The 25,645-nt window shown below is 51.7% G+C and overlaps 2 protein-coding genes across 2 annotated transcripts; one reads left to right on the plus strand and one right to left on the minus strand.

Moving 5' to 3' along the window:
• The first annotated feature begins 6,549 nt into the window (after positions 1 to 6,549).
• Positions 6,550 to 15,182, plus strand: LOC131207921 (ETV5-related protein Ets96B-like). Its single transcript, XM_058200556.1, has 5 exons — positions 6,550 to 6,603; positions 9,133 to 9,640; positions 9,731 to 9,949; positions 11,488 to 11,631; positions 14,230 to 15,182. The coding sequence occupies exons 1-5, from the start codon at positions 6,550 to 6,552 to the stop codon at positions 15,180 to 15,182; spliced, it is 1,878 nt and encodes a 625-aa protein (XP_058056539.1).
• A 282-nt stretch (positions 15,183 to 15,464) lies between these two features.
• LOC131210087 (putative E3 ubiquitin-protein ligase UBR7) lies at positions 15,465 to 16,998 on the minus strand. The gene is made up of 3 exons (XM_058203282.1): positions 16,893 to 16,998; positions 16,683 to 16,837; positions 15,465 to 16,616 (listed from the first exon to the last, which is right to left on the minus strand). The coding sequence occupies exons 2-3, from the start codon at positions 16,812 to 16,814 to the stop codon at positions 15,513 to 15,515; spliced, it is 1,236 nt and encodes a 411-aa protein (XP_058059265.1). The 5' UTR covers positions 16,815 to 16,837; positions 16,893 to 16,998; the 3' UTR covers positions 15,465 to 15,512.
• Between the last annotated feature and the right edge of the window lie 8,647 nt (positions 16,999 to 25,645).

Genomic DNA, 25,645 nt, shown 5'->3' on the forward strand with positions numbered 1-25,645 from the left:
GACGAAGACCGGAAGATTGAAAGCGAAAAGCCAAAACCCGACGGGGACTCCCTGATCCACCGCCCCACTGCACATCCTGAAAGGGTGCGATTTAAACTCCGTGCATCGTCCCGCGGTCCGCCGCGTCCGGAAACGTGACTAGCACAATAGAACCCCGTCGAAGGCCCGTCTCCGCGCGCGCGCACACACACTCGCAGGTGCACACACCATCCCACGAACATCCTGTTATTGTATCACCCGTCCTTGCGAGACCGCTTCATCCTTCTGGGGCCGTGGGCCGCGCCAATTCGAAATCAGACCATCAGAAGCGCTCGGTGGGTGTCATAGATACCTCCCGATCTCCGCGCGCGGTCCAAGGGGATCCTTTTCCAATCGGGTTAGCCCCCCGGAGGCTAATATTATAATGGCAAAAAAAGGTTTCTGTGTGTGGGTGCGTACGGGTGCCGGGCCGTGCTGGGCCGAAGCTGTAGAAGCCAGGCCAACGAAAGCGACCCAGTTCGGGAAGGAAATTTGCTGCAAAGGTACAGTCGGTAATCAAATATGTTTATCATAAAACAATATATATTGTGGTGGGTGTACACGTAGGTCCTTATTTCCACACTGCCTTGTGGTCTCTGGTCTGTACGCGTATAAGGCTCTTTAAGCTGTTACTCGAGGGTTTTCCATTCCAGTAGTAAGCATTAAGTAGGTCTCAGACCTGTATTAAGCGTATATTAAGTAGGGTAGTAAGAAATGGATGTTACGGTTTTATCAACTAACTCAGAAAACTGTTTCAGATTATGGCACGATTTTTTTGGAGTTTTGTTTGTCGTAAATATAGAAACTCCAAACGAGTAAAAGAGTTTTCATTCCCCCCAATTATGAAACTCGAATCGAGAACTCGAACGATCGAGTGAACACAGTAAGAGAGAAAGTAGAATACAGCAAGAGAGAAGGCAGAAAGAGAAAGCTATAGTAAAATGAACTTGAATGACCGTTCGAGTTCTCGATTCGAGTTTCGTAATGGGGCCCATTGTACGATACCGACGTCGGGTTCGTACAGGCGAACATTTATTTAAAAACGGAGCAACAATATTGGCAGTTAATTATAAGCCATAAGTACGCCAGTAATAATCAAACATGAAATCAGTGAAGAGGTTTTAAACACATCACGCTGTACTTTGGCCGTTCAGTGCTTCTCGGTAACAGCTCGTAATGGATAACTCCTAGCAGAACCCACCAAACATCCTACTTTAACAGTAGCACTGTGGACATCATCATGAGTTTCGGCTCCGATTTTTGTTCGACAATTTTTGTCCATTGAGTGCACCTTCGTAGCCCACACAATAGAAATCGGCTTCATTTGTGCCATTACCATCCTGGCACAAAAAGTGACACCGACTGTGGCTACAAGACTGGGCCAAGCACGGATTAGAGCACCGTGGGCCAGCGAGGGATAGTGGGGTACCGGAGGCACTCACCAACTCGGCCGCCCACTTCTGACACGCTCATTGAAACACATTTTCCCCATTGTTTTCCCCGCTCCGCACCGGACCAAGGGGGTTTTCCGCCGAGCGGTGCGCGATGAGCATTGGCCCCATTCTTCGGAACCGACTCGTTTTGCTCTATTTTTTTGCTCGCCTCCACCTACCTGAGTTGATTTCCCATTTTCACCCCGAAAACCGCTGCGGTTTTTGCATCCCGCGAAAATACCCGTGCGCGATGGTGCGTGTCAGGGAATGGCAGGCATCGGCATCGGCGGAAAATGGGGGCCACACTCGAGCGAACCTCGGAGTGAGTGCGGGAAAACAGCAAAACAAGTTTGGGGCGCGCGGACGAAACTTTCCAAGTCCATCCCAGGTTCGATGTTGCCAGGGCTACGGGAGCTTTTGCCACAGCTCCGGTCCAGCAATTTCTGACTTGATTGTCCCGGAGTGCAGGTGGGCTGCAGGACTTTCAACCCCTTTCCGGGGCCGGTCCTCGGTTGGAATGTTTCAAAAATAAACAATATTGATGTCGGCACGGGCTGCCGTGGCCGGCGACAGGCGGATTCCGGAGAAAATGAAGCGAAAGCACTCGACGCAAATTACAGTGACCACAATGGGACCGTTTTGGCTTTCCGATTCCGCCCCGGGGCTTTCCGGCTGCCAGCCCGCTCCCAGTCGCAGGCTGTCAGCAGCTCTTCGCACCGTCTGCGTCCGTCGTTTCGTCAACTCTTTCCAGTCACCGTTTCCGGCTCCCTGAGTCCTGAGGCACCGATCGGGCCCGATTTTTCTGCTCGCTCGCCACACCGAACCTGTGATTGCTCCGGTGCTCCGGAATCATTATTTACAAACTTCTTCACCACAATCCGACCGCATCCGCCGTTGGCTACCTCAACCTCAGTGGCAAGAGGCGGAAAAAAAATCAGCTGCGGGAAAATGAAAAAGGCGCCAGCACGTACTTTCTGGGATGGCAATAGAAAAAGAGAGACAGAGAGAGAGAGAGAGAGAGTCAAGTTCCACACTTGTGCAGGCAAACGTGCAACAAGAAGCGGTTCTTCCGGTGGGGGCCCCCGGGGCAGCGCCATTTTCAAAGAGCGGCCCACCACCTCTTCAGGCTCAAAGTGCAGCCTCAGCAGGCGGCGCGGCGCGGCGTGCTTCAAGCGCACATCTTCACTGATAATTGCGCAAAACGTATCGCCAGGCCCGTCCCGGGCTCTCGAGGACCGGCCCGTCCCACCATGTAGGCACTCCTCCGGGGTACTTCGGGGCCGACGGCTCAACACGTACCTAGGCCAGCCAGCTGGAACACGGAATCGTTCACACGCGTTTGTGTGCCGTTTGTGTCCTGTGGCGTGAAGAACCGTGCCGTTGCTGCTGCTGAACGAGGTGAACGAGCACGGCCAAACGGCACGGATCACGGAGCGTGTGCGACCGGAACTAACAGACAGCAGCGCCGGGCTCGGGGAGATTGCTGGATCGATTTTGCACTCGATCCCCACGACCAGGACGACGACTCCCTTGGCTGTGGCCATGTGGCAGCCTTTACCTTCTAATTGAATTTTAATTTAAATGCATTTAAGAGGAGTGCACTTGAAAGCGGCCCATTAAGAAGAGGTCCTGAGCCAAGAGCCGAGAGCACCAGTGTCACGAGAAGCGAAGTGGCACGAGTTTCCTTTTGCCCTGTGTCTTTGCGCTTCCGAAGGCCGACCAGCAAGTCCTTTTATCGCGGGCCGCCCGGAAATCACGGTCACCACGGTCCGTGTCCGTGCCGTGCCGACTGATTGAACGACGCTCATTAATCCACTCGATGCTGATGCTATTTTTAACTTCGACCTTTCCCGACGGATGTTTGATGGGTTTGGAGTTTGGTGTAATTTAAAGGAAAAAATCTCATCAAAGCGTCAGTACCCGTTGGGTCCTGGGGCCGATTCCCTTCAGTCAACACACCACCGTCCAGCCCAAAATCGATTCCCGTGTCAGTCGGTCGGTTGGGATAGTTCTTGGGTATTTCCCTTCGGCCGCCACCTCAATCTAATGCCGCCGCCCCCCCTAAGGAAGTCCACGGAACCGGAAGTCCTACGGCACGGTGCTATGTGTACACGTGTACCGGTTGCCACTTTGCGTACGTGGTTCCATTTCAATCTCCATTTAAATTTCCCTCAGGGGAGACACACTCACTCATTCACACGGCCACACTGTACTCACTCGCCTTCGCCTTTCTGGACCCGTCTGCGCACCTTTCCACCGTTTCCACCGTGCTTCAAAAACGGCTCGTTAAATCCGAGATACGGAGCACCGTTTTTAGTGTCGAACACTCAGGCGCCAACTTTTCTTGTTTATGTTTTTTTTTGCGTGTCCTGTGGCGCCTTTTTGTCACTCTCTGCTTTCGGGTGGCTTTTCGGCCAATTTTCAGCACGCACCACGCGACCGGCCCAACGGCAATTAATGCTCATCAAAGTTTTAAACGGGGTCGCCGCCAAGTTCACGGGCTCACAGGAATGGGGGGGTCTCCTCACCGGTTGCTTCCTTCCGGTGTACTTGCGTGTGGATGTGTGGACTGCGAACGGGTGCGCGCTTCCGAACGCGCCAAAACCTCAAATGCAACTGCGAAACGTGGCGAGCATCGCTTCGACGGCACACCATCTCCGAGCGCCCAGCATCCTGCATCTTGCTCACCTCCGACGAGATGGACGCCCTCTTCTGTTTCTTTCCCCCGCGTTCGGCATGTTTTCCCAGTTTCCCGCTTTTTTTTCCTGAGCTTTCCTGGCTGCCATTTCCCTTTCCATTATTGAATCCTCGACGGTCGGTTCGCGTGTTCCGCTTCCGCTTCGAATGATGCTTTTCCGCTTCCGCGTCCACGGCGCGACCCGCGAACCCCCTTCGAACCCGGTCGGCGGAAGCACTTCACTGTCGAGTCGCGCTGGTCCCATCAAACCCATCAGCCGACGGTGTCAGGGCCCGCCCGGGACGTCCTTTGACGGGGGCCAGATGGAAATGCTGCCGGTGCACCGCCGCTTTATTTGCTTTATTAATTATGTACTGGGCCCTGCTGCGAGTCGGCCCAAATCTCACATGTGCCCCGGCCTGTCGTGCTGGTGATGCTTTCCGCCTAACAGCACGCGCTCACGAGCGCCCGCACACAAACCTATAGGCAGCATCCTTTCTCTCGCGTATCCTTCGGACGAAGGCACCACGAAGGGCCAACCGTGTCGGCGCCGGCGCACCCGGCGGCCCAGCTGGGAGGGGAAGTTCAATACACGTGCTCTCCCGGCGCCGGTTCCGTTTCGGCGGGAAACGGCACCCGCCGAGGTTATGTTTACTATTGAACCCAAGCATCGCGAAGTATCGATTGTGGCCAGTTTTTTCGTCCATAAAATGGCCATTAGAAGCTCATTAAAAACTGTAAAAGGCTCAAAAGTGTTAGAATGCTAACCATCAATAGCAACAAATAAAAGCGAAATAAAAATCATTAGCAAATCATTTCAGTAATAATTTCGCTCTATTAATTCTCTAATCGAGAGCATTTCCACGTTATGAAACTAACGTAGCTTCCAAAGGTTTTGAGTTAGCCTTAACATTTACTGATTACCTAATTTTGTCCAGTTCTCCCAATGGCCTGTTCAAACTCAAATTTCAATCCGCGGTGACCCGTGCGAATCTACTGAACCGACGAAAACCAGCTGCATCTAGTCGGTTATCATTCGCTGTATTATTTAAAAGCACCCACTAAGCACCCGGCACGCGGCACATTTCACCACCGGCGATGCATAATGTATGCATTTAATTTCATAGAACACTCATTTAAAAGCATTATATAAAAATTATCACCCGTTCTAAACGAGTGCGGTGACATAATGACAAAAAAGGCACCACGCTCCTGCCGATCGTACCTACGGGACAAACAGACAACCAGGGGGGGGGAACCAAACCGGACCGACCGGCCAGCAGAGTACGTGCTCCTAACACACTGGGCCATCCACCACCATACATACTACGCAAAAGGTAAATAAAATAAGAGCCCACGGTTTGCCGGTTAATATTTGATGCGGCAAATTGGAATGAATTTTGCTGCTTCTGTGCTAAATATTTTATCACCGTGCCACCGCCCCTGTGTGGCGCATCCTTACTGGTCGCGCAATCAGCCGCGAGCTTTTCATAAAAAAATACGACCAAAAACATCATTATTCCATTTGCCCAAAATGTGTTTTAAATCGGTTTCCATTGGTCCTAAACAAAGGACGTGCCAGCGGTAGCACCAGCTACGAAACTGGGTTTGTTCGGAGTGGTTGGCGAAAACTCGCCAAAACATCCACTGTGGACTTCCGGTCATGGTGCTGAGCGGGCCGAGTGACCGTGGAAAGTTCCGGAAAAACTAGACACGCGCTACTCACCGTTAGAGCCGTGTGTGAATATTTCATCTCGAAACAGTGCCGGACCGAGCCGTGCGTCCTGCGGCGCTAGTAGCACCAGCTCCGCGTGGCCAGTCAGCACCAGCAGCCGGTGGGTGGTCCTTGCAACACCCCTTGGAAAAGCGGACGGTTGCGCAAAACTCGCTCACCCGCGAGCATAGCGCCGCCCACTTTTCGCGTTGCCAGGCCAACCAAGGATGGCCAGGAGTTGTTGCACTTGTTCGACCTAGGAATCGCTACCGAGTGCTCGACAGAGCAGGCTACCCAGTTATCCTGCAGTCAAGGAAGGAACAATTTGCGTATCCACCATTGTGCGGGACCATTGTGCGACGGCCAGCGCTATTCGGTCGTCTACCGTTCAGGTGACCGGTTCGGTCAGTCCAGTGAGCCTCCGGAAGGTGTCCAGGGCCGGGATTTGTGCAAATAAATCAGCGTTTTGTAGTTGAATTAAAACATTTTAAAGTGGTTTTTGTCAAAAGTGACAGAGTTGTAGAAAATTTCACAAACGCTGATCGAGCGAGTTGGGCGAGGAGTGAACTTCTAGTTGAACTATTGTGACACGTGCGTGATGATGCTACTTCTTCGCAAGGGTCACTAATTGTGCTCCCAAAGTTCGACCTCGAAGTGCCGTAGGGACTCTCGCCGGAACGGGGTTCGGAAAAGCGTGTCGAAAAAGGATGAACACTCTAGCGCAAAACATCAGCCCCATACATTCGTCGCTGGGTCGGTTGGTAAGTTTGTAAGCCCGTTGCCGTGATCGGGAATATTTACATTTTATCGTTCCACACAAAAATGTCCGTACTCGCTACTTCAAACCGGGAGCCACACATTCACTTTCACAGGAATGGCGAACGGAAGTGACAGCGGCACTGCCGGAGCGACAGTGACGCAATGTGTTTCACTGTGAGCCCCCCGCCCGGTAAGGATGCCCAACGCACAGGCCTGAAATGGCGACTGGGCGACACCGAAATAGCACATCGGAATGGCACACCTATCGACACCGTATGCCACATGTAGACAAAATGTTGCAAATTTATCGATTTTCAGATTTGTCATCGAAATCGACGAATGACGACGCCATCCGACGGCGGCAGCGGCGGCACTTTCTTCCGGTTGACGGAATGGATGCCGATGAAAAGGGTAGTAATGCCGGCTCATGCCCCGGGACCCAGGATGGCTTTTTTGAAGGCCACCATGAGGATGTTTAAAGTGTCCTGTGGCTTAATTTTTTTAAATTTCGAACGTGGCACAATTGTCTTTTCTTTCGTCCATCCGATTCCGATACGCGCCATCAGTCAGCTAATTGGTCGGTAACTAATGTGTTTATTATTTAATGAGCTTTTTACGATTTAATTGATAAAGTTGATGATGGTCTTATGGCTTAAGTGCTTCTGGTACTATTTATGTTTTCAAATTAGAAACCCCATTTAGTCGTCTTTTGCATTTAATGTAAAAAATGCCTTCAATTTTGTTCACATCCGCCTCATTGCTAGACTAGTTCATTATTAAACGAATTGTGTAGTATATAAATTGTATGTTCAATTTGTTTTTATTTTAAAATTAGTCAACGGCCGCGATAGACACTTTGAATAAACCATACAGAATATTTATATTGAGATAAAACACCTTCTTATGAAAATTAGTTTGGTCATCCTCGTAATTTTTCCATTGATCAACTTTCTGATTTCTGTACAATTTGGTTCCGAATGTCCTAAACTATTAATTATAATAAATTAATTCGATTAATTATAAGACTAAGGCATCAATTAGTTCATTAGCGAGAAGAAATTGTTAAGTGCAAGCAGTTTAAACACAGTTTAAGTTCTTTTTACCCTGACAGCAGCAATTGTCCGAGAGGTTCCTGAAGCTTATGGCCAGCCGCAAATAGTTTTGTCACTAAATCTAATTCCATTTCCCTCGAGAAAGTAACCCGATGCGCCATTGCCCCGACACAAGTGCTGCTTAAGACGCAATGGAGCGGAACGAAGAAAAAAAAACGGAGAATTGAGTTCTGCCCCCTGGCCCACGGATAAAAGAAGGAGACTGCGACATCCGAGAGGCTGACTCCGGAAGCAAACACAATCTCGCGGCGGATATTCGCGCGATTCACGCGAACGGCCTAAACGGGAAATTCGATTTCAATTCAACTTACATTGGGATGTCTTTCTGCGATTTTCCCCCGAGGGCCCGAGGGGTGGCGAAAAGAAATTGCACCCGCAGGTGCGGTAGGTAGGTTGACTGGTAGCTCCGCTCTGGCTGCCGCCGTGGCCACCAGGCGGCTCCATCGGCACCAGGTGGCCCCATTCGATCGGAAGCCAATTACCTAATGAGTCGACCACTGTCCACACACACAATTGTCATCGTGTCACCCGAACCATTGTTAACACGCCACAGTCCCGCAGCGCAGATAGGACAATTGTCTTAAGGTGTGTAACATTGACACCCTTCGTGTCGAGGCGGTTCGGCCAGAAATTGGCTGCATCATTGTTTACCCACTCGATGGGAGTTCGGCGTCTTCGATAGGGACGGAGTCCATCGGGACCAGACCTTCTCAAGAGTGGTGCCTACCGCGGGTGAAGTAGGGTCGCCCAGGAGCTCCTCGAAGTCGCCCATCGGTGGGAGATCCTCGATGTCCCGCCACATAACGATAAACTTTTCATGAAATCTGACACAATTCGCACGGGGCTTCGTCCAGGGCCACCGTAACTGGCTGAGTGGTTGCGCTGCTGGTGGCATTGTTACAAGCTGACACTGCACACTGCAGTGTCATCGGACAAATATTTGATTAACTTAATGTCCTCGGAGGCCAAACACTGGGCTGCGAGCTGAACTTCACGCTCTAACGCGCTACAACCTTTTATGTAGGCCACCGCCAAACGGTTCCGAGGGCTTTCTTTTTTCTTACCCCCCGATACAAGGACACCAGCCACGGTGCGGTTGGTAAAGGTTGTTGTTGAGGTAATAAGCGTTCAGCGACCACGCGGACCAGGTATCAGAAATTTTCATTTAACGAGTCGTGGCCCGGGACCTAAACAAACATGATTAATATCTTTATGCGATGCGATCTAAAGGGAAAACATATTTCTTACAAATAACACCCTCGCCCCGGTAGAGCGGGACCGGGACTGCGGGCGCTGGGAAATAGATTTTGATAAATGATAACCTTGATTGAGCTGTGCAAGTCAAGACGTTCCTCTGTTCTGCTCTCTTGTCATCGGCCGTCTTCCTGCGGGTTCGGGACTACATTACGCTCACAGCAGGACCTCGACTCCGCAGCGGGAGCGGCCTCGAAGCCGTGCACGACCTCCGCCTCGCCTGCGACGGCGGCGGCGGCAGCGGCGGCCGCACTGATTCTATCTGTCAGCGGGGGCGACAGCCGGACGACCAGCACGACCCTCGTCGTCGACCAGTCGACGGCGCACCACACGACCGACTTCCTTTCGACGTCCCTGTCATCGCCGGCCGCATCCTCGGCCGCTGCCAATTATCTCCTCCATCACCACCAGCTCCACCACCACCAGCAGCAGCATCAGCATCTGGACCAGCACCAGGCCGGCCAGGACAATCGGCTGACCGCGGGCGGCGGCACTCCATCGACCGGTCAACAGACTCCCGCAAAGCACCACCAGCGCACCGGCCCGGCCGGGTCTTCGTCCCCGGAACCAGGGGCCGGATCGATCGCGGCCAGCATAACCACCAGCACGTCACTGGCCCACGTCAACTCGTTCCACGCTGGCACCGCGACCACATCCACGGCTCTTTCGAACGGTAAGCGGCGGGAGCGGGAGTTCGGTCGGGAGAGAAACCCGGGCCACGGGACTAGACTAACTCCTGTTTTGTCAATCGGGTCCTCGGCAGACTTCTACCCGGAGTACCGGATCAGTTCGGAGTATCGGCTCAATTCCCACCATCATCACCACCACCACCATCACCATCCGCACCATCACCACCACCACCACCCGCATCACCACCCCGCGCCGCATCCTCGCGATCTGTGGACGGCGGCAGCGGCGGCGGCCTCGCACGACGGGATCATGGAGGAAGGATGCGATAGCTACAGCCTGCGCCACGGCCACGGTAAGAAGCCCTCCTTGGAAGCCCCTCTCTCTCCCTCTCTCACCGAAAGGGAACGCTGGGGGCCCAAAAGTTAATAAACGTGTGTTCTATTTTAAAGTAAATTATTTACATTCCGCTCGGCTTCGCTCGAGCTTTTCGCGGGGGCTCGAGTCAAATATTCGAGTCGAGTTGGGCGAGTCAAATATTGACACTACAACCAAACGGCAGATACAACCGAGCCGTGCTCTAACCGAACCCCCGGCACACACAGAGATCCCTTTTTTCCCACCGTAGCTCGATCCCTGCCCGCGGCGGTCGGAGTATTTATCTTTGGCGTTATGAACGAAAACAAATTCAATTAAGTGTACGGCAACCGAACAAACTGGCCGTGGCTATAACTGGCCGTTGAGCTGTCCCCCGGGCGTATCGACATATAAAATCGTCCATCGACAAGCTCGTCAACCACTGCCGACGTCCTCGATACGAAAGTTGATTCGATTTAAAGCATCATTGACCTTTAATAGGGCGTGCTTCTTGGAGACAGTAGACAGGATTTGAACAGTCACCCAGGGGCTTTCTGAGGGAAACCCAATGGAAGGGTCCCAATTGGGCTAACTAATGTTGAATTCACATTCAAACCACATAATGAGCGGATGAACTCTTCTTAACGAAGTGTTTAATTTAATTGAACTCTCTGCTCTACGACCGGCCAAAGGTAATCTTTGTCTGCGTAGATCTCAAGTTAACATTGCGCAGCATTTGTTCAAAGCCAAGTAGAGTATAAACTCAAGAATGGGCAAGAATACGTTCTTTCAACGATACGATGTGTTGCGATTTATGTCGATGTGAGCCTCCCAAACAATAGATTCGGCGACTTTTCCCATCAAACGCATGTATGCGGCGCATTAAAACGATCCCCGTCCGACCTTTCAGCGGCAGGCCTTCAGGAACGACGGCAAATTGCTGTCAGTTTTCCCGCTCGACAGGGGCCGGGAATAAGAAATCGCAACATCACAGTCAAGATTTTCCGATTGAACCTTCTTGGCGGACGATTTTCCGCCTACCGTTCCACGGCCAGATGATAATCAAGGATTAAATTACACAAAGGACTTTAATATTCGGGCCCAGCGGGCGGTGCTACCGGTGCTGCGTGCATCTGCTCGCGATTGTCCCGTAACTGTGTCATCATTTGGGGATCCTGCGGCAGACACACACTCGAGCCGTCCCTCTCGAGCCACGCTCTCTGTCTCGCTCGCTTCACTAGCCTCCTACTGGCGGAATGAATTCTTTCACCGGGGCGCGTGTGAAGAAAACCGCCCTCTAAGGACGAAAGCCGGAGCGGAAGTTCAATCTCAGTGGCGCACACTTTGGGCCGACATCTTTGGGGCGTCGTTGCTTCGCTTCGTTTATGTTTTTCTTGTGCGCTTCCGGAACACACTTTCGAACAGAAGATGGCTGCACTCGCTTCGTGGCTGTAGATATTTATTTTGTGAATTTCCTACTCTACTTCTCGCTGCCTGAACACACCTGAACCGAACACGGTGGGTCATCGCCGGTAGGCACGAAAACCGTGCGAAACGAACGTTCGGCATTTTTCGATTTCGCGACAGCCCCTGCCACGGCACATCCGGCCGCGGCCGCCGCCGCCTACTGCTACCGTCTTTCCACCCCGCCGCAGCTGGTGAAGCGCGAACCGAGCGACGGTAAGTAGAGTCCCTTTTTTCTTCTCTCCTGCCCCCCACCCGTCGTTGTCCCTACTGTTTCAGCTGGAAAACGCTAAAAATACGAACCGGGCGTCAACGGAAATGTAACCAAAATTGACTTTCAAATCGGTTACGGCGTCGAAAGTCCCACCACACGGTCACCGGGCGACAATCAACAGTTGAATAATCGCGAATCAAAATTGCCACATAATTTAATTTGGCCAGCAAGAAAGCCGTCAGCCACTGCACTTGCCGTTCTGCCACTTGACACGTCTTAGCGTAGCAGGCACCCCGCGAGAATCGGAGACACACGCCGGGACAAATAAGCCGTAAATGAAACATCTTCCATCCATCGATCCCCTTCGTCGAATTGCGGCCCTCCGGAAGGGCAAACAAATTTTCGTCGCCTTAAGCAAATTTTCCCAGCCTTCGGCTCACATTGCGCCCCGATTGTTAATGTGCCGTTTGTTGGAGTGTTTTTTTGCCGGTGCCAGTGCCAGTGTTCCACTAAATTGGATTTCTATCGCACCTTTCGCGTGGCGATGGATAAAAAATGGAAATTTTCATTCCTTCCTCACGATGATAGGTGAACTGAGAATATGGTTTCTGTGCCTGTGTATGTATCGGAAAATTAATATTCATTGCTGATCGTCGCCTATCATCAGCCGGCGAGATTCGCGGATTCGAGTTTTCCATCACAATTTCCTTTTTCGAGTAGCTCAAGGCATGCTTCGATCGGGGATTGCGCCTGAGGGAAAATCAAACCTGCTCTTCAGAATCAACAAGCTCTTATCCTGCGAGCCGATGGAGCCGGTGTGTGGCGACACACCTTGGCATCTATTCACCGTAAACCGCGATTGATTAATCTGATTGGTTTCGTAGATTAGCGGTTATTGAAAGCCAACAAATGGTATTAGCATAAACCGTGGATGTTTTTAATGCAACGGTCGGCTATCGGCTACACCAAAATAGAAGACCGATCGTAGCGAGAACTCCAGCAAAGCTGCTACGACTAAAGCCCGAGTCTTGTTTCTAATATTTAGAAATATAAGTCCATTGTGAAAAGGAGCGGTGATCAAAGTAACTTAAAGTGGTCAAAATATGGTTTCTTGTTTAAACAATACAGTTTTTGGTCGTAAGCGATAAACAACTGTTCGTTGCTTTCGAATCAGCCTAATCCACTTTAGCATCCTTTTTTTCTTGGTACCAATTTATATAGGATACCGTTTTTACTAAACCTGCTAAATAGAGGTTTCCTCTTAATGAGAGTTGCTTAACGGACAATACTAATATTTATAACGTTCCTGCCGAGAACCGCTTCGAGCACATCCTGCTGCTGTTGCGGATAGGCGTTAGCAGTTCACTGTTTCGGAAAATTAGTTATAGCATTCCGTTTGCTTGGCCTCACCCGAGAGTATCAGCATTACGCATCATTTATTATTCATATTTTTACATTAAACCTTTACCACTTTCCAGCGCGGCGAAAGGCTACGGCTCCCGGCAGGGCCCGTTCCGATCCCCGAGGGTTGGCAGCGCGTGGACAAACATTTCATTAGCATTATCACCCTGCGAACAACAATACCCTCGCGCTTTTAGGGTGCGAAATACCGTCCGAACGAAACCGGTGGGAAACCCGGTGGCTCGCTTGTGGGGAAAACCCTTTTCCCGGCCCCGGCCAGCCAACCGAATCCGGCAGGGGGCGAGCCGGGCGGGACCAGACCCAATCTACTGCATCGTCGGTAGCGGCCCTTTTCTGCCGTACCGTAGAAAGTCCAAAATCCTTTGGGCAGCTATCACAAACCGCTTATGAGCAGTTTGTTTACGCAACAAACACATTTAATCACGCGCACCAACGGGCGGGTGGCGGGTTCCGAGGGGAGCAGCCCCGAAACAATGGAGATTAAATTGGCAACAAGTCGTCAACCAGGGGCCAAACGGGGATGTAAGTGGGGCTAATGGCTTCATTCTGCCCGACCAGCGAAAGGGCCGGGCTGTCGAAGTCGGGACCACCGTATGTTGCGTGCCCGGTTCGGCACAAATCGCTGGAAAAACGAGCAGCTAATTGTTTGTCTACATAATTGATATAAATGAAATGAAGCTTCTAATTGAAGTTGCCCAGGGATTGCGTTGCCCGTCGAACGAGCGTGCCACTGATCGCGGGGTCGCACTGAGAAAAGAATCTCTCAATCTCGATGCTGAGAAATGTGTCGAGGTATTAAAATTGCATGGCGCTGGCTGCTGCCGAAGGATGTTTTTCGCCCGGTTCCGCTAAACTCCCGACGGGATTTTGGACTCGTCCGATTGTGCACCTTTACCTTTTACCTCGGTAAATCCTATTACTTGCACACTCTTGATGCCCGAAACAATAGTAGTCGAATGGTGGGTGCATTGTAGCCCCTACCGCCGTGTCCAGACCGGGAGGGGTTGGCCAAAAATCTGCGCCGCCCGAGCAAGAATCTCTCTATTAGCGGTATCAATTATGCATGCCGAAGCTGCTTTTAGCCATTCCACAGCCGTGCGGCGCACGGTGCAGGGATTTGTTCTTCCGTTTTGTGCCAAAATGGCCGCCTGATCCGCGCCTTTGCTTGTTCATTACAGTGTCGGCGGCCGCCGCCTGGCACAGCTACTCGGAGCGCATGTTTTCCGATCCCCTGTACACCTCGCTCAAGCTACAAACCCAGCAATCCTCGCCGCCCCAGCTGGTTCCTCAGCACTCGATCTTCCCGGACTCGACGTCCCACCTGGCGTCGGCAGCAGCCGCCGCGGCCGTTTCCTTGGACCACCAGCATTCCCTCGTAGTCGGTGGTCACGGGACCGCCCAGCAAACGTCTGGCGATGGTTCGCAGGCAGCGGAATCGTTTTTGCACCAGGCGGCCGGCGGCGGTTACTCCTACCGCCAGACCGCGGATATTGTAACCTCGAGCGAAACCGACTATTGCACAGCGACCGGTACATCCGCCACGATCGCCAGCATCACGACGACGACGAACCCGTCCCCGCTAGGCGCTCTCGAGGCTGGTTCCAATGGACCGCTGCATCAGCGCCGCGGATCACTACAGCTATGGCAGTTTCTCGTCGCCTTGCTCGACGAGCCGACGTCCAGTGCCGGCTGCATCGCCTGGACCGGGCGCGGCATGGAGTTCAAACTGGTGGAACCGGAAGAGGTGGCTCGCCGGTGGGGCATCCAGAAAAACCGGCCGGCCATGAACTACGACAAACTATCGCGCAGTCTGCGGTACTATTACGAGAAGGGCATCATGCAGAAGGTGGCCGGCGAACGGTACGTCTACAAATTTGTCTGCGATCCGGAAGCCCTGTTCAACATGGCCTACGGTACGGCCGGATCCCAGGGTAACCAGTCATGCCCGGATGGAACGCTCGGCCACGCGCAACACCACGGTACAAACGGTGGTGGAGCATCATCTTCGCCAAGCCACTGCCACAATCCGGCTGCCGCAGGGCAACTAGGAGTCGTCGGTGAACCATCGAATGACGTGGATCGCAACCCTTACTTCTCCACAAGTTCCTCTGCGTACAGTCACAACAACTGAGTTCCCGGAATAGTCGGGTCGGCATACAAGCTCCCGCAGCGGGTCACGTTTCCTATTGCTCAGAAGAAAGCATTCGCCAGCTTTTTCACAACCTACAACTCGTACAGTTTATGCATGTCACCACCTCATGGAACCCTCACGTGGTGACCACAAATCGAATCTGTTCTATTGAATGACAAGCAATAAAAGAATATTTAACAACTGAGTAACACTGACCACGGGCAGTCTTTCCCTTTTGATCATTCGTTTGGAATGCAATACAACGTTTATGCTTTATTCGGTGTTACATTAGTGAGACATGCACAAGGAGGTTTAGTGTTTGAGGAATATTTAGCGACAGAAGTACGGTGGCGCCCCAGAGCTTGTCTCTGCTCGACGCTCGCGGTTCAGTCGTGCGAAAAACTCGTTAATATCCGCCTGCGTTACAACCTGCTGGCTCGACACGAACGGATCCAAAAACTCCAGCAGCCGTTCCTTCATCCGATTGTACTCGGTAAGCATATTGACCTGCGTGCCGCGATCTAACTGACCCAACATTTCCATGCCCATTTGGTACGCAGATCCTTCGCTGGCAAGACGCCGCTTGCCAACGTCTTCATAGTGCTGTACTGTGTCCTCCGGGTCCAGCAAAAACTCAACCGCGTGTTCTTTGTACAGCGCAGCACACTGCTTACACTGGCAGAGAGACTTGCGCCATCCTCCAACCCAAAAGGTGGCCTCGTTCTTGGCCGTTTTTTCTGTGTCACTGTCGAGCGGTGGTTTGGTGCATATGTCAAGCGCTGGCATGGCATCCGGTGGAGCTGTGGAGTTTGCTTTTTCCTCATCGTCCGCAGTGGTCTTCGAATCGTCCAACCGGCGCTGTTTCGGCTCGCTTGGACCAGCTTCCTCGTCGGTAGGCGCAACGGAAACGGATTCGTCCAATCCAGTTACATCGACCTGGATCGTGTTGTCGAGGGTCGAGTTCGGATCCTCGATCTTGTAGGCGTAATGCTTCAGGAATGGCAGCGCCTCCATGCACCCACCACAAATCATTTCGGCGTAAGATTTCACATTTTTCCCCGGGCGCACCTCCAAATGGCGCAGATGATACCAATCTTCGCACGCGATGCACTGCAGCATCTCATCAGCAACATCCGTCTCCGGATCCGGGTACGGCCGGTGGCAGATACAGTACAGGCCGGCGAAGTTTTGATTATAGCGGTTAAGACTGTTCTCTTCCTCTTTTCTCGGTTCTAGTTTGCACTTCACATCCGGCATTCGTTTGCCACCGCAATCGCAGCGAAACTTACGCTTGGTGTACAGTTCCAACAATTCGTGATTGTCATGACACTGTAGCGAACATGCAAAACATATGCCGGAACGCTTCGATTCATCGGCCCGGGCTTCCGGGGCACAGGTAAGGCAAGCGAACAGCGCCTGGCGATTAACGTATCCCTTGACATAGAGACGAAAAACTGTTACATGCCATGGAAGTTGTCAATCGGGTCCGGCCCACAGTACCTTGGGATAAGTGCAGTTTTTGTCGTCCGATGCTCCCAAAACGGCTCCGGATGTTTCTTCGAGGTCTTCCTGTTCCTTCAAAACATCTGCCATTGTTATGTACGAAGTTTCCTGTTCCTCCGGCTGCTCCATTTCTCCAACAAGCTGTGCGGCGTCTACAGCAAAACGTATCGTTAAACAGTCGATGCGACGTTAGCTTTTTGCACTTACCTTTCACGAAGTGTGGTCTCTGCAATTTGGGACACTACCTGAATTTGCTTGATTTCTTTCACACCGAGTCCTTCCGCCGTTGTATCCTTGTAGCAGTTTCCGCGGACTCCCAAGCAGGCGCCAAACAGAGCGCTGTCAAGCGGCGATGGCTGTCCGAATTCTGTTCTACTGTCACCATCGAACAGTTATCCGGCCATGTTTGAAAGGTGTCATACGGTTTACAACCCATGGTTGTCACATTGTGCAATTTGTCGACACGCAATTTAACACGTAAATTCCTCTGCGATCTAGGGTTTTTGTTATGCAAAAAATTCTCCAACACCCAAACAGTGTGTGGGAAAGGAGTTTCGATACACAGTGGCTGTTTAAAGTGGTTTTCTTGCGGTAGTTCGTCCCAGCCTCGATGGCATGTGGAGTGGCGAACGAAAAGGTGTAACCGCAACGCGCTCATCGTGCTCGTTCTTCAGGTTTTGATGCACTCCGCTCGCACCAGGAAAGCCAGTCGTTGAGTTGAGTTGAGTCGGTTCGTTCGGTCGTGTTTCTCTGCGGTGGACTGTGCTCCTGTCCGCGAAAACTGCTTGTCTCTTTCCGGTGCATGGCAGGGCGAACGGGGCGGACGGCGCCACTGCTACACATCTGTGAAAGGTAATTGTGAGCCGATTGGAGCCAACACTTGAGTGCGACAGGAAGGACAGGGGCACCAAGAAGAAGGAAAAGCTCAGTCTAACAAGGTGGCCACGAGGAGAGCCAGTGAAACATAGCCAGTGAAAATCTTGCATAATTTTCCGACGTTTGGCCCCCGCCAGGCGAGTGTGTTTTCGTGTGCCACTCAGAATTGGGTTTGAGCTAATTTTGTCGCCCCACCACCATCTTGAACGGGGCACGGGTGAAAATGAGCCGAAAGAAACGGAGTATTTGACCTTTGTAAGCGAAAAGCGAGCACACGGCGAGAGAGAGAGAAAGATTAGCGAGCAGTTCTTGGTGCACGTTTCAGAGTTCCCCTTCTTTCTTTCGCTGGCAAGCGTTTGCCACCGTTTCGTCATCGCCCTCTTCTCGCTCGTTCGTCTTTATTTTCATCCGCTCATCGCGCTTTGAAGATCGCCTCGTTTTTCACTGAGTCATTGTTTTCGGAATGAGGCAAATGCTGTGCAAAACACATCATAAACCAGTACGAGTGCGCGTTTTGGGCCACCATCAAAATGGACGGCAGACTGGCGAAAACAGCAGTACCGCGATAAACATATCGCCCGTGCGGGAATTGCGAATCGAAAATAGCCGACGAAAACATACAGTTCGCTCGGAGGCGCTACGCTCCACCTGGGGGGATTGGCCTGTTTGGTTGGTTCGTGTCGTCACTTCCTTTTGCCTACACAATGGCGTTGGTTGTGCAAGCACACCACGGCCACTATGGCGAGTGATTTGACACACAATAAATTATCGATTTTTCAGCACGCCGCTTTTGAGCCCCAGGTTGCCCGAGTAAAATCGATGAGATTTTTCTTACGGCCATGATGACGCGGTTTCCTCCGTCCGCGAGGCAGAAAATCGATGGGAGAGCCGCAGGGTAAGCGCAACCGTGGCAACAAAACCAGAACATCAAATGCGTTGACCGTGTAATCGTTACCAGTGGCAACGCACGATTGCTTTGCTTGCGACCGAAAGGGTTCAGTTTTCGGTCCTACGCAGGACATGTAACGGCTGAGCGCAAAAGTGAGCTTGTTTTATGATTTGCCCACTTCTCTGAATCATTCAGCGCGAAGCGCCAATCCCAATCGAATCACCAAGCGAGGAGGATGGACAATTTCACAAACTGGCTCTGGCTGGCTGGAGTGTTGCAAAATCTTTCCCGTGACCGTTGCGAGACACATTTTCACTACCAAAATCAATGTACCGTAAAGTGAACGAAGGAAAGACCCGATCATTTCACGACCGTCTATGTGTGCGGGCGTGTATGTGTTTGTGTGGTTGTGGTTCGCTTAGCCACCGTCGGTGCAGCAGCAACAGCAGTGATTCAACAACAACAAGTGGACCACAAGATGGGAGGCGGCCGTCGCTGGGTGGCAACGCAAAAGTGGTTAGCAGAAATAAGGAAAGAAATCACGCGCATACAAACGCGCGATGGAATTAATATAGCACTGGACTCACGCGCGTGCCTCTTCTCTTCCGGTGCAGAGCCCGAGTTTGGAAAAAAGATTCGAAATTGGCGTTTTCGTGTCTCGAAACTCCAGCGGAGAGTGAATAGTAAACGGCGGTGGAACTACCAGACAGGCGGCTACTACGATAGAAATACATTTCCAATTGCGTAACGCCCGCTGCCAACGCAATTTATGGCCGCACAATGCAATTATACTCTTCACGAGCCAGCGCCGTGCTTCGTTAGTGGCTCCTCTCTCGGCCGGCGGCGCGCTCGATTATTAGCAGTCTTTCGAAAACCACCGAAAATTGGAATTGGAAGGAAAAGGTTTTGCCCACGACGGCCGTAACCCGATCACGGTTGGCGGGGGAAATCGAAGGCGGCCTGTAAAAGAAATATGAAAGTTAACCTTTGCCTGCTGCTGGTGGCTGCATTTCGGCAAACACGACCGAGATAAATACATGCTCGACAGGGGGCAGACAAAAGTTGCACCGCGCCACGCCGATTACGTTGTCCTCGATTCTCATCCTACCTTAGCCACTTTTCCCGCAGAACTGTGCGCTGGTACCAGCGTGACCGTTAAGAAAACATCTCGCACAAGAGCTGTGCTTTCCTAATGTTTTCGAACGTCGCGGGAAAACATTCAGCACGAGAAGAGGCATGCTCCCCAATCTTTACTGCTCTGACCTAGTTTTCTAGGGCCACGTTCGGTACGATGTGTCTGATGAGGGCAGCAAAAACACACATCGGTGATCCCCTTGGGTGTGGGACCACAGATATAGCCCCATAACGAGGGCTCGTCTCTTCCCGGCCTCGTGTGTAAGCCTCTGCACAGATGGGACCCCGTGTCACAGCACGCCATCTAATTGATTTTCGTCTTGGAGAAGGTGGTGCGGCCCAGTCTGTTGACATACGCTGGACGCTGAAAATAAACACTCTCAGGGGGGACACGAACCTAGGAAGCACGGTAGTGCGTCAGAGTTGCTTCTTCCTCGTGATTGAAGCCGAAGCCGATGAAAGAAACGTTACAGAAATAAGTACAGGTTATTTTTTTTTACTATAGAACAAACTGTTTTGTAACTTTACTTCATTTTTGTCTCTCTCGTTGTAGACCTTTGTGCATACACCGAACGCGGCACAACAGTGAAGTGAATTTCTGATCATTTTCTTCTCCTGCAAACCATCATCAGCAGACATCGTGAACCGTGAATGTGCGAAATTCTGATCAACAACAGTGTGCTTCGATGCGTCCTTCTCTTATGTGATTTGATTGTTAGGTAGAGTGCCGTGTGCACCTTTGGGTGTGTTTAGTAACGAAAAAGAAACATTTCTTTAGTGATTGGTGCTTCGAAGGAAGGAATCCGTGACAAATAGTGACCAGTTGGCAAAAATAATCACACCGTTCGTCGTGTGTTGCTGCTGAATGCAAAGCGGCAAGGAAATTGTGTGCACAATCCACGAACGATAGTCCCCGGTATCCAAGGAGACGCGAAGAGAAATCTTCGCCCTGGAAAACCATCTCCATATGACTCGCGGCGGAGTACGGTCCAGTAGCAGTAGTAGCAGCGCATGGTGAAACAGCGGCGGTATCCGCATCTGCAGAAACCTTTTCTTTTTCATCTCCCCGCTGCTGGTAGGGCGAACGAACTGTTTGAAGGTGAGTCCTTGAGTTTAGCCAGCTCTTAACCGCAGATATGTAACACGTTGCGAGTGAGGGTGTGTTTTGGGATCCGCCGTGGTTTTGAGATTAGACGCTGGCGTGAATAATTAATTCATACCTAAAAACGGCGTCACAAACTTTTCCATTCACCAAAACTTTTTCCCAAAACCGTACCATGCTCAAAGGTCTACTTCAAGGAGACGGATTCCGTGGCATGATAACGGACTGTTTTGTTTCGAAAACGTTGTGATTACCGCGCGCAGACCCCGGCCACAGACGCCGCCAAAAACAGCTGAAACGCAGTAGATTTGCAATGCCTGTGAGATACTACTACCAACACAAAGAGGGGCCGTGATCAAATGCGTGAGAGGCTGGCGGCCAGGACGGGGCGGCGTGCGACGCGTCGTGGCCAATCACGCAGTGGTACATGCCTGCAATGTGGCTTGAATTAACCGTGTGCGCGCAATCACCGCTTGATAGCTACCGACCGCACCGTCACACGCCATGCGCTCCGTGCAATTTACATACACATGGCCTCGGTACGGTGGTCCGAGTGGTGTGTACGCGACACCCGATAGGCCCTTTCTAATAATGCTCAACTCCACTTCAGCAGCGACCGGTGGCCAAGTTTTCCCCCGATAATTTATGTGTTCCTTCGAGATTTGAAGTCGCACAATAGCAGAAACCAATTGCGGGGAGCACGCTAATGCGCGCGCAGTTCTCAACGCGCGCGGGAGTAATGTCCTGAAGAATTCAATGTCAAACCGGCTAAGGAGTGTCCGCCAAACTCTGTGCCCCAGGCGGCACCAGGAAAGGTAACGGAACGGTGTGTTGTTCCTTCAATGTATGCGGACCACGGCAAGAGACAATGTGACGAGGCGTCGGTGCGCAGTATGTAACTGTATTTACGTAAAAACATAAAACCGTTCGACTGCGCAACAAAATACGGAGCTCTACGCACGCCACGGCGATAGCATGTAGCGGTGGTTACTGCTACTACCCGTTCGGTGGTTTTCCGTCTTCTTCTTCTCTAAATTCGTTCAACTTTTCGTTCACGACGCAGATGCAGATGGCGGAGGAGCGCCTTCTTTGGAACCGAGAAGGTCACAACCGGTCTCGGAAGCGGGTTGGTAAGCCAGCCGCGCGCGGCACGGCACAAGTTTCTCGTGCCGTACGCAATTCGGTGGGGCGCTTTTTATTACGCGGCGTTGCGAGAATATTTGCGTTTGCGGAGTTCACGCGCGGTCTGGCCAGCCGTCTAGTGGCTCTGCCCCCTCCGTATGACCTGACCCTTCAACAATGCGCGTTCAACGAATGCAAAACTGCGTCGACCATGATTTTAAGAACCATCCAGCGAGGCCCTTGCGCCCAGCAATGACCACCAGTGACCGCAACTCATCCTGTTTTGCTTTTGCTGCTTTCCGACACACTTTGCTGACCTTAAAGAACCATACACATGAACCCACCATCTTGTGAGTGAAATGTATTTTTTTATGTGACGATGAGAATCGTTTGTGTCTCTGTCGCGCTGCCTGGCGCTGGTGACCTTCTTTCTGTCCCCAACTTCCCTGGCCGTCCGATGTTTATGTTTCGCCAAAGGGGCCAGAAACCCCCAGGGAGAGAAGAGTCTCTGCTCCAAATGTCATGTTTTACATTTGTTGTGACTTTTGAGACGCGCTTAGGTGGTAACACCCGGTGGCGGTGGCGCTTATTTTCACTTCACGGCTCTCGGCCAAACAACTTTCTTTTTTGCACCAAACCAAACCAAAAAAAAAGGCATCAACAGCGGCGCAGCTAGAGCAGCACACACCGCATCATGGCTCTTCCGCGTGTGGCTTCGCGTCCCTTTTGTGTGAGGGAAAGTGGCACGGAGCCCAACGGGGGGGAGCCCGGCGAGCGGTTAGGCACGGTCCATCCCCCCTCTGTGGCCACCGCTCAAGAGGGAAGCGATTAACAGCCGGAGCGCGCAGTTACTTCTTGCTACGCTTAGTTTCGTCCAGTTCAGTTGCACCGACGGTTGCTGGTGGCGATGGCGCGCAGCGGTTTGGGAACCGATCGTGGTTGGGGTGGTGGTTGAGGAATTATCATATTCCTCCGCGAAACCCCCTCCCGGTGGTGGCGTGTGGTTCGCGTAAGCAGATCGCGTCGCAGCCGCACACAGCCCCAGCCCCGTTGACAGCGGAACGAAGCCGAATTGCGACCGCAAAGCAGTGCCACCGCGCGTCACCACGCGGTTTGAATTAATAAATTACACCGTGTTTTCGTTCCATCTGTGGCTCTCTTGGTGCCATTTTGTGCACACTCAGCTTACGGTCGCCGCAACCAGCTGTGACGCGAAGGCGAAGCACACGAAGATGATTATTATGCCCCGGCCGGCAGCACCATCGGTTGGCTGACTCTGTGTGGCCAGTTGTGATGACAAAGGGTTGGGAACTTTCAGCTGCACCACCGAAAGAAGTGGCTTGAGAATGGCTCACCACTTTCTTGAAACAGTCCACCGGTGGTCGGTGGTGCCCGTCGGTTGTAAAGTACACTGTGCGACAAGAAAGTTTCGGATTGTTGTTTGGCCAGAATTCTCCTTCGGAATTATCATGCCGTTTGTAATCTTAAACTGTGCAAGTGGCACGCAGTCACTTTTCGTTCTTATCAATCTTTGATTAACTATTTTTGCTACTAAAAATTCCTCTGTCTTCGATGAACACAAGCTCATCTTAAATTAAATGGCTTTTGAGACATCGAGTGAGATTGTTGTTGCGCTACCTATTTGTCCTTGATTGCTTTATTACGGAGCTTCGTTCTCGGAAAGGAACGAGGGTCTATGTTTAGACTTTACGTCCTGCGATGTTCGTAACTTTTCCGCCGTTATCTGCATTGAAAAAGATACTTCGCTTTGTTCACAAAATTCCATTAAAATTTCAACAGACATGCCTTTCTCGGAACTTCCTTGCCGCACTGTGTATGAGATCATCGGCGGTTTGCGAGAAGCACAATGGAACGAAGAGCTTTCCCCTGATGATGTTCTTCGCCCGTCTCTTGCCGCTCGTTGGTGCTACGGTTTCTTCTGTGCCCCGTTTGTGGTGTAGCGTTAACCGGAAACATTGTGTTTAACAGGCCACGATGCCCCCGGAAGTGTACACTGCGCGGCGCACTGTGGTGGTGGTGGTGGCCCACTGAAACCGATGACGCGTCTTCGTGATGCAGTAGTACCTTTCTTGCATCTCTCTCTCTACCCCTCCGTCTCTCTGTCGGCTCGAAAGATGGAAGCGAAAGCTCGCCAGCGATCCGTGTGCGATCTGGAACACCGGGACAAGCGACGTGTGGGAAACAAAGTGGAATTACTGGTCCGTTGGCGATAGGCATCCGAGGCGCGGGATGCGCCAAGATAGGTGGGTCGTAGGTCGCGGGTACAGAGAGCGAACACGTGAAGAGAGCAAACACAAAACAAAGATAGTGAGTCTGAGGAGGGCGGCTCGGGAGCGGGAGTTCTCCATTTCCCACCCGAACTGCAGCAGCCCCAGTGGCCCTCGACGGATGTACGGCTTCTTTGCCCTACTAACACCACTTTTTTGTGCATCAGCATCCCTCTTGTGCCGCCTCTGCCGTGGTGGTAGGTTTGTCCTTATTGTGACTACACCTTACGGATTGATTGTTTTGCCCATCAAAATATGAAAATTAGTTTCCGAGTCGGGCTTTTCTAAAGTCTGAGCAATAGCTCTTATGGCAGCTGGAAATATGCGGGACAGTTAAACCTAAACCGCTCGGACCGACCTTTAATTTGCATCCAAAAATCGATTCTCCTTGGCCTTTTACTCTTAGCTCTACCACTGCCGCGAGCCGCCATCGTGGCAAATGGACAAATAGAATCATAGTTTTTAAAATGTGTTCTTTTTCGTTGTAATGGGTTCACTACTCGGCGAGCGCGCCGCAGCGCTTCTTCAAGGACCGCCTATTATTGATCAAACTCAAAGAAGAGGGATATACTGTTTTTTATTACGATTATTATTTCTGCAATACTCACCGCTCCTATGACCACTGCAACCTCCTCGCTCTGTGGTGCCTGGAAGCCTGTGATGGCGGGCGGTGGTTGACCGAAAAGCATGCCTCACCATTCAAGGCCGTTCTTTACGAGAGCCGGAAAATGGTGGATCGAAAGCTGCTAGCGCTGGTCTGCTTGCCGCTCCTGCCCGCTGTCCACAGGCTGGCTGATGGACGCTGCTCGAAGCTGTTGTTGGTTGGTTACATAAAATGGGGACGATTTTATTTTCTGCTTCGCTGCCCGATTTCCTTTTCGCATTCGTTCGTGTCCGCCGGATGCGGACACACTCGGGGGCCTGTTTATCATTTTATGATTGGCTGTCCACGTCCACGACGGAGTTTGATCCGGTTCGGGACCTTTCTTCTTGGTGGGTTTAGATAGCTTTTTTCACGCCTTATTTGCCAAAAAAACTTCTTAAACTTCGATCCCTAAAAGGTGATATTCATTGCTCGCCTAGTGTACCTGCCTCGCGATGCCAATTCCGTGAGGTGTTGCAGAGGCACGCGTTCGAATACGCAATCGGGTTAAAGGGAATTGGTTGGCGAAAGGCACATCACAATTGATGCTTATTCAACTGCATTTTTCAGCAGCCATAGCCATACCGCCCTTGCATAGCGCTGCGCTTCTTGGCCTCGTCCGGGGGTGCCAGTGCATTATTTAACGGCTTGGTGTGCTGCACCCGGGCACACCGTGATTATGGCACCACATCGAAACGATTGTGTTGTTCAGCAAACTGCATCGAAAGAAACCCCTTTTATGCAACCCTTTTTTAAGCGTTCGGAAAGCTTATCTATTTGCGTGTGACTTCTGCCCATTTTGAATAACACGCAAACGTTCAGTTCGGCGCACGAAAAACAAATTCCACTGATTGACAAAACCATCCGCCCGGAGCGCTGACTGACCTTCGTACGCCTGGGGGAGAC

The sequence above is a fragment of the Anopheles bellator genome, chromosome 2, assembly GCF_943735745.2.
Source record: "Anopheles bellator chromosome 2, idAnoBellAS_SP24_06.2, whole genome shotgun sequence".
In the NCBI taxonomy this organism is placed as follows: domain Eukaryota; kingdom Metazoa; phylum Arthropoda; class Insecta; order Diptera; family Culicidae; genus Anopheles; species Anopheles bellator.